This window comes from Rattus norvegicus, chromosome 4 (genome assembly GCF_021556685.1).
Source record: "Rattus norvegicus strain SHRSP/BbbUtx chromosome 4, alternate assembly SHRSP_T2T, whole genome shotgun sequence".
Lineage (NCBI taxonomy): Eukaryota > Metazoa > Chordata > Mammalia > Rodentia > Muridae > Rattus > Rattus norvegicus.
This window is the reverse complement of record NC_141537.1, coordinates 26,497,049-26,506,365: the sequence shown is the minus strand read 5'-3', so window position 1 is coordinate 26,506,365 and position 9,317 is coordinate 26,497,049. Positions and strand designations below refer to the sequence as shown.

General features: G+C 42.4%; 1 protein-coding gene across 9 annotated transcripts in view; it reads left to right on the top strand.

The window, feature by feature from the left end:
• Positions 1-20: 20 nt before the first annotated feature.
• Positions 21-9,317, top strand: part of Slc25a40 (solute carrier family 25, member 40) — an 88,940-nt gene continuing 79,643 nt past the window's right edge. For 4 of the 9 annotated variants that reach the window (XR_015685356.1, XM_087656447.1, XM_087656450.1 and 1 more), the window contains exons 1-5: positions 21-205; positions 3,472-3,543; positions 3,700-3,811; positions 5,746-5,805; positions 7,620-7,726. Coding sequence is in view for 6 of the 9 variants with exons in the window: in XM_087656447.1 (XP_087512573.1) it covers positions 3,712-3,811; positions 5,746-5,805; positions 7,620-7,726 (267 nt within the window). In the remaining 3 variants the exon portion in view is untranslated. 9 annotated transcript variants of the gene reach the window in all.

The window sequence follows — 9,317 nt, the reverse complement described above, 5'->3', positions numbered from 1 at the left end:
ACGCTCCACCCCCAGCGCGCGGGCTTGCGGTGCCTCAGACCCCTGGTCTCCGGCGTCCTCTTCGGGTTCTGGCGCCGCTCTGCAGACTTGGGAGTGTGGGGCAACCCGGGCAGTGGACGCAGTTAGCCTCGGAGGCTTCAGCACATTGCGGTCATCACCTTCTAGGTTTGCTGGAACCACGGCCTTGCAGTTGCCTCGCCACCAGGTACTCCCATTAACCCGGTGTGGGACGCAGGGCCGGCTCTGGGCTCCCGCCGACCTGCAGACAGGCCGCAGAGGTCCTGGGTGGCCGTGGTGGCGGCGGGGCCGGGGTCCACCCGCCTGACCCGGCTCTTGCAGCCCTTTTGGTACTTTTGCTCTGTACAGACCTGTATTTTCTCTCTGTGTGTATGGTTTCTTTTTTGCAGCAATGAAAGAGTGGGAAATGAAGTCTCAGGGTTTTTTTTTATCTGTAAAGCGGGAATAGTTACGAGATTATGGTCCAGACGAAATTCAAGTGCCTGATTTGTTTTAAAATGCCTCACAAAACTTGTTTGGCGTATACTTCTGCTCTCACCCTTACAGACGTTAATGTTTTGTACTGTTCTGCATTTCTTAACTCCTGGCTATGGTAGACACTCCTTATAGTATTGATTTTTGAGGGAGTACCTCAGGACAGTGCAGATAAGTATATTCAGGCACAGATAGGTGAATTGTGAGACTGTTAGCCAAAGATGACATCAAGACGGATTAGGTTGCCAAAAGAAATGATTTTGTTTTGAACAGGTTAAGGATGGGAGCTGGAGTGACAATCATGGGTCTGCCCTTATTAAACTGATTTAAGAGAGTTAGAGATAATTTGTAATCGTAAGAAATATCTAGAAGAGGGGAAATACATGTTAAGAGACATTTTACTGGTTGGGGATTTAGCTCAGTGGTAGAGCGCTTGCCTAACAAGTGCAAGGCCCTGGGTTCGGTCCCCAGCTCCGGAAAAAAAAAAAAAAGAGACATTGTACTGATGAATATGAATTTATAAATAGGTGCTTAACAGATCTTGAGAAGGAGGAGTTATAGTTTGAGCAAACATTTAAAAAAAATTTGGGGGGAGGGGATTCAGTTTTCAAAGCGTAAGCTCCAGGAAAAACACAGAATCTCCATGTTTGTGAAATGGTTTACATTTCTGAGAAACACTGATACAGAATAGAATTAAAGCCACGAGGGAGAGCGGAATGCCTTGGAGTGGTGCTTGTGAGATGAAGAAGTGGAGAGGGTAGGGGAGTGCAGAGAGGGACAGGAAGCCGAGGAGCTGGAAGACCCTGGGAACAGAACTTATCAGTGGAAAGGTGCTCTGTATTCTTGAAAGCACAGTGCAGGCCTGGAACAGTAAGAACTCTAATTACCCTTGCACAACTCTGTCCCCAGCAGAGTTCAAACTGGCTAGAACCTGAACCATAGGCTGTGCTTAGGATGCAGGAAGTGCCATCCACTTCCTTAATGGCAGTTAGGGTGTAATAGGGGTAATTACAGTTCCAATGGTTATAGAGCTAAGTGCCAGGTGTAAACTGGGGGACTAGAAGTCACATGGTTGAACACAATGAATGAAGAAAGAAATGCCAGTAAGGAAGGAGTGATGAAAGGGAAGATGGGTTCTTTTTCTTTCTTTTTTCTTTCCTTTTTCATTTGAAGTTTTCAGGAAAGATGTAATCATGTTTCTTTGGGAAGTAATGAAATCAGGAAGTCATTTTGAAAGGTGATTTCTGTTTCTTCTGAGACAGGACAGGGACAGAGTTGGAACCATGGCGTTAGACTCGCCCTTATGAGTTACATAAGGGATAATTCCAAGCTATGAATGAGAATATCTACTCACCACCCAGTTAGTGATTTTTCAGTCTACCACCTACTGTCACGTGACAGCCACAGGAAGAAGGCCTCGGTTGTATAAAGACCAAAGTCCCTACACCCTCTCAGTAATCAGGTCTCTAGAAGAATGCTATTTACGTTTTCTTGTTTCTCTTTTTGAGATTGTCTCCCTTGTAGTCCAGCCTAGCCCAGGCCTTACTGCCTAGCCCAGACCGACCTTGAATGCAATAGAGCTCCTCCTGCATCAGCCTCCCAAGTGCTGGGATTACAGAAAGGCTCACCATACCCAACCTAAAGTTATAAAGAATATAAAGAAGGCTTTACATACAAGAATAAATGAATGGGGCCATAGTTATTTATAGCGAGAAACGGTATCAAGTCATTCTGTTAAGAAAAACTGGAAAACATTGGAGAATTTTGTACATCCAGCTTGTTTGGTTTTGTTTATATTTTATTTTACTTTATTTTTTGAGACATGGTCTCAGTATATAGCTCTGGCTGTCATATGCTGTACATGTCATTATATAGGCCAAGCTGGCCTCAGACTCAAAGATATGCATACCAACCTCTGCCTCCCAAGTTCTGGGATAAAACCTGGAAACCAACGTGTGTCCCATAAACTAAATGCATCCTAGGATAGCTATGAATGTGGCCCAGCACATTAGTAGATGACAACATAATGTAACTGTGTCAAAAGTTTGGACACCCCTGGAACTAAGTGAACATTTATTGGCTGTGAGTTGAGAAACAAATTCAGTTAGAACTGGTCCAGCCTTAAAGCAATTTTATGACCTTTGACAAATTCTGTGTGTGTGTGTGTGTGTGTGTGTGTGTGTGTGTGTGTGTGTGCGCGCGCGTGTGTGTGTGTGTGTGTGTGTGTGTGTGTGTGTGTGTGTGTTAATATCATAGCCTATCCTAGTTTCCTTGCTGAGGTAAGTGTAGAAAGACTACAAAAAGATACATGAACTGGATATTATATCAAAATGGTTTCCTGTTGAGAATTTGAAAACCTAAGTATAAGAGATTGTTTAAGCATAATTATATACCACTCCACAGCAGTAAAAATGACATAAACATTTATCATAGTGCTTGTTTTTATTTATAGCAGGGTACTAACTAAACATAAATAGGATTTGCTGTTTGTTCAAAACACCAAATATCACCTATATCAATATCTATGTGTTTCTATAGATACAACTTCCAAAAAGTAATAATATTGCCTGTCTCATTAAGTTCTTGTAAGATACCAATTGAGGCTGTGTGTTTTTACTTTATAACTATGGAACAACTATTGGTATGCAGTAGAAATTGCGCTATATTGAACGGTAGTCTGTTCCAGAATAGAGAAAGTATCTAAGTAGTGTTTATCGGCAGACGTAAAGATTTTGTAAATTCTCATGACTTAGCTGCTTTTGATCTGGCTCTCGGTCAAAGGATGTTTCTGTACCCGTTGGTTGCCTGTCCTGCAAATGTAATGCTGCTCTTACAGCTTAGCCAAGCACATTTGATCAGAGGCCATATGCTGTTAGTGCCAGTCGCACACTGGCTTCCATTTATAACTTACTTTTGGCGGTGATAAAAAGATGTGTTTTGATATGGTTTTATTCTGTTATCTTCTGTTTATTTTCACAGCGCTGAGGATCCAACCCAAGACTTGGCCATGTTAGGCAAGCACTCCTGATTATTGTTTTTATAACCTAACAGGTAATTTTGAAGGCATTTGCCATTCAATTTTATTACATATATACACAGGTGTATTATATATGTGTGTGTATATGTATATATATGTATATATATATAATATCTATATGTGCACATACGTTGTTTTAATCTTTGCTTTAATGGGTTTTTTTTTTTCAGCTAGTTAGAAACATGGAGCCTGAAACTGAAGGGCCACCGCCAACAATCCAAGTGACACCTCTTCAGCAAATGATGGCCTCCTGTGCTGGGGCTGTAGTGACATCACTAATGGGTAAAATTACGCTGCCAGCACAGATTATGTAACTTGGATTATTCCATGAGAGTTTAGTATCCGTGGAATAAGAATGTCATTTTCGAGGGGTGCGGCGTGGGACTTGTGTAACACATGGACTTTTGTTGTCTGTGAACATGCGCCACGTGGCAGCCAGAAGTCAATGTCAGCCTCTTCCGTTGTCCTGTCCTTTACTTGTGTGTGTGCCTGTGAATTCACATGCGTTCATACGCATGCGTGTGCATGGGCTTGCGAGTGTGTGGAGCCCAGAGTTCAGTGCTGGATGCCTTCAGCCCGTCCTCACTTTAGTGTTTGAGACGAGGTCACTCACTGAAGGCAGAGCTGTATGATTGGCTAGCAAACCCCAGGGATCCTCTTTGTCTTTGCCTTCCTGTGCCAGGAGTACAGTCCAGTGTCACTGGGCCCAGTGTTCAAATGTGGATGTTGGGGATTTAAAATCTAGACTGCACGCTTGTGTGGCAAGCACTTCCCTGAGCTATCTTTCGAGCCACCAAACTAGGGGTCGTATAGAATATGCAGGTTTCCGGTGTTTTAGCACAGTAATGTGAAAGAATAAAAAATGAAGAGAATCAGATTTCTGTCCTTGCTTATTCACCCCACATTGCTGCTACAGTACCCATTTCTCCGAGGTTTACCTTTTTACTGAAAATAAGGGGTTTTAGCAGAGTGTGGTATGACACACCTTTCATCCCAGGACTTGGGAAGCAAAGACGTGTGGGTCTTTGTAGGGCAGTCTGATGTACATCGGAGTTCCAGGACAACCAGGGCTACATTAATAGAAAAACCAGAAAAGAAGGAGGGAGAAATTTGCTTTTAAATTAAGAATTCTTAGGTGTCCCTATCAACATTATTAAACTTTCACAACACTTTTAAGTCTTTTAAACTAGGAAAGGAATAAAATATTTGCATATAGAATAACACAATTTGGGGTAACTTAAGAGTTTCTCAAGTTTTTGTGGACTTAGCTTTTTGTATTTCACATAGCCATAGTCAAACGGTATAAGTGATAGGTTAACATTTGAATGATTTTGTGTTGACTAGTTTGTTTAATCAAGGTAACAAGTGATTAGAGCATGTAAACCACTTGTTTTATGTTGTATCTTTAAGTTAGAATTCAAGTTCATAATGGCCTTAAAAATTATCTAATGGGACTTTCTTGTTCTCTGATGAGGAATAGTTTTCTTGAAATCACAATTTAATGTTTCCTTATTTTTATGAACTAGAGCATGCAGATGAAAAGACACAAATTTTCTTCTCTTGTTCCCAAGTGGATGGCACGACCTAATGCTGATACAGATAAATTGATCAGATTGGAAGTCTAACACTGATTTTTAGTTACTCATAATATCAAGTTTTTCTCAAATCTTTAGACTTTTAGAACAACATATTTTCTAGAATTGTAGTTCTTTAGTTTTAACACAGATAGAATTGTAGTTGTAGACTGAAATGACTAGTCAAGTGTGAGAAGTGATTTGTAGCCCATCTTGTGGACAGAAATGCTGAGGACCACATTAGGAGCAGCTCAGTGGTGGGGCACACATTAGGAGCAGCTCAGTGGTGGGGCACACATTAGGAGCAGCTCAGTGGTGGGGCACACATTAGGAGCAGCTCAGTGGTGGGGCACACATTAGGAGCAGCTCAGTGGTGGGGCACACATTAGGAGCAGCTCAGTGGTGGGGCACACATTAGGAGCAGCTCAGTGGTGAGGCACACATTAGGAGCAGCTCAGTGGTGGGGCACACATTAGGAACAGCTCAGTGGTGGGGCACACGTTCATTGCTATTTTTAGATAAACAGCTTACCCTTTGCATAGGAATGAGGAGAAGTGTGACTTGATGGATAGTTTTCTAACTTACCTATACATCATAAAGATTAGAGATATCATATCTTAATTAAAATTTATATATCCCTAGTGACACCCCTGGATGTTGTTAAAATTCGACTCCAAGCCCAGAACAACCCATTCCCTAAAGGTATGTATATTAAACTTTTTAAACCTTTTTTTTAGACTTTTAAAAATGTTATTGTGCTCATTTTTGTTTCCATGATATTTTTGTTAATTTATTAGAATTGATGCCTTACCTAGAAACATTTTTCACCATTTAATTGTACCTAGTGAGATATAGGCAGAAAAAAATATGTGTTTTTTTTTTTTAATAAAAATTTATGGGCTGGAGAGATGACTCAGTGGTTAAGAGCACTGACTGCTCTTCCAGAGGTCCTGAGTTCAAATCCCAGCAACCACATGGTACCTTACAACCATCTGTAACGATCTCTTCTGGCATGTCTGAAGACAGCTACAGTGTACTTATATATAATAAATAAATAAATCTTTTTAAAAAAATTGTGATTGACCATTTTGCTGGGTATAGTAGTCTGTGCAGGCATCTGTGGTCTCTGAGAGCCTGTAAAATATCTGTCTGGGCCCTTCTAGTTTTTAGTTTCCATTGAGGAGTTATGTGTTATTCCAGTAGGTCTTCCTTAATATGTTACTTGGTCTTTTTCCCTTATTGATTTCTTTCTTTGTTTTTTATGTGTAATATTCCAGAGAAAAGCCTGCTAGAGATGGGCATGGGAGTTCAGAGGAGAAAATCTGCTTTATTGGCTGGATGTGGGGGGGTAAGGGGAGAGGCCTCAGGAGGTAGTCTGCTACAGAGATAGGTGGAGGACTGGGGGATTGGGTGTGGAGGAAAGGAGGGAGAGGTAAACATCTACAGTTGACCTACCTGTCCCCTGGGGTGAATGGCCCGTGGGTTCCCAGAGAATGTCTGCTGGAGTTGGAGGCTTGGATAAAGCAGTGAGTAGGAGGAGGGAATTTTGGAGGAGAAAGTTGTGATCATTGGAAATGGGGCACGGTAGGGGGCCAGCAGATGTCTGCTGCACAGCTGGGGAGGCTTCATTATGACTATGAGGAATCTGATAAGATAATTCTATATTGTATCAGAGGGGCAAGAATACCAACACTGTAATCAGCCAGCTGTATAAAGGTAGTGTGTCAAACACAAGTAGCAAGAGTTGGCTGAGCTGGAGTAAACTGCCTTATTTGAGTCCTCCCTGTTCTGAGAATGTAGCTCAGAGAGTGCCTTGCTTTCCTTGTGTGTATGAGGCCCTGAGTTCTATTCTCAGCATCAATACGGTGGAGGGGGGAAAAGAAAGAATAATACAGTTTTAAATAAATCTTGTCTGTTAAGTATATAGATATGAGGTAAGGCTAAATGTAGAGAGAGACTAAAAGGTTACTTGTGCATATTAAAGAAAGCTGAGAAGCGAAGCAGACGACATTATGACACAGAATTTCTGTAGTTGACACAGGGGACAATCTGGTCAGCGAGTATGAAGCCATTAGGACAAGTTGTAGTAAATTAGGTAAGCTAACAGCTGGCCAGAAAGAGCAGTACACATGGCAAAGAACGGACAAACGTGGCACTGCTTCCATCAGTAACATTTGTTCTGCATGTTTGGACATGGATTCCCCATGTGTGCAAAAGTTAACCTGTAAACGTCTTTCTCTTTCTTCATCTCCTGTCCCGTAGGTAACTTAAAAAATACCTAAGTGCACATGTCTTTAAAACCATGATTCAGAAGGTATAAAACCTAGTAATTCATGCTGTCACTTCACAGTGTGAGTTGAGAGGCCAGTTCTGACTGACCGTAAACAGTTGACTGGTTATGTACGTTCCTGACTAGAAGGTCTCTTCCCATCCTCCTAGTCTCACTGCACTCGTGCTTATCTGTAAAAATGCTATTCCTTTGTGAACTAACTACTGTAACTGCTCTGCTGTCCTAGGCAAGTGTTTTCTGTACAGTAATGGACTCATGGATCACATATGTATCTGTGAAGAGGAGAGCAAGAAAGCATGGTATAAGAAGCCAGGAAACTTCCATGGGACTCTGGTAAAGACCTGCTTTTATTTGCGATTTTGAATGTTTGCTTTATCTTTCTTTTCTTTTCCTTTTTCTTTTTTTCTTTTTTTAAGTTTTCTTATTTTCCTTTTTTAAATTGGCTATTTTATTTATTTACATACCAAATGTTATCCCCTTTCCTGGTTTCCCCTCCACAGACTCCCCCTATTCCATCCCCATTCCCTCACCCACCCATGCTTGCCTGCCTCACTGCCCTAACTTACACTGGGGCAACAGGCCTTCACAGGACCAAGGGCCTTCCCTGCCACTGATGCCAGAGGCAGCTGGAGCCATGGGTCCTTCCATGTGTATTCTTCGGTTGGTGGTTTAGTGCCTGGGGGGTCTGGTTGGTTGATATTGTTCTTCCTATGGGGTTGCAAACCCCTTCAGCTCCTTCAGTCTTTCCCATAACTCCTCCATTGGGGTTCCTGTGCTTAGTCCAATGGTTGGCTACAGGCATCTACCTCTGTATTTGTCAGGATTTGGCAGAGGCTCTCAGGAGACAGCTGTACCAGGCTCCTGTCAGTATGCACTGCTTGGCATCAGCAATACTGTCTGGGTTTGGTGGCTGTAGATGGGATGGATCCCCAGGTGGAGCAGTCTCTGGATGGCCTTTCCTTCAGTCTCTGCTCCACTCTTTGTCCCAGCATTTCCTTTAGACAGGAGCAATTCTGGGTTAAAATTTTGAGAAGGGTGGGTGGTCCCATCCCTCAACCAGGGACAGTGCCTAACCTCTGAATATGGTCTCTATAGTTTCTCTCTCTACTTTGTTGGGGATTTCAGCTAATGTCATCCCCTTTGGGTCCTAGAGCCTCTTACTTCTCTGGTATCTGGGACTTTCTGGTGGCTACACCAGTTCTCCATCCCCCATTGCTACATACCCCTATTCAATTTCTTGTCCTTCTGTACATCTCCCCTGTCTCCTCCCATACCTGATCCTGTCCCCACCCTATTTTCTCCTCCCTCTCTTCTCTTCCTCCCAGTTCCCTCCCACTCTCTACTTCCCTTGATTATTTTGTTCCACCTTCTAAGTAGGACTGAAGCATCCACACTTTGGTCTTCTTTCTTTTTGACTTTCATATGGTCCCTGAGTTGTGTCATGGGTATTCCGAGCTTTTTGCCTAATATCCACTTATCAGTGAGTACATACCATGTGTGTTCATTTGTGATTGGGCTACCTCACTCAGGATGATATTTTCTAGTTCATTCCATTTGCCTATGGATTTCATGAAGTCATTGTTTTTGATAGCTGAGTAGTCCTCCACTGTGTAGATGTACCACATTTTCTGTATCCATTCCTCTGTTGAAGGGCATCTGGGATCTTTCCAGCTTCTGGCTATTATAAATAAGGTTGCTTCATAGCATAGTGGAGCATGTGTCCTTGTTATATGTTGGAGTGGTATAACTGGGTTCTCGGGTAGTACTATGTCCAACTTTCTTAGGAACCAGCACACTGATTTCCAGAGTGCTTGGTTGTACCAGCTTGCAATCCCACAAGAAATGGAGGAGTGTTCTTCTTCCTCTATATCCTCACCAGCATCTGTTGTCACCTGAGTTTTTGATCTTAGCCATTCTGGCTGGT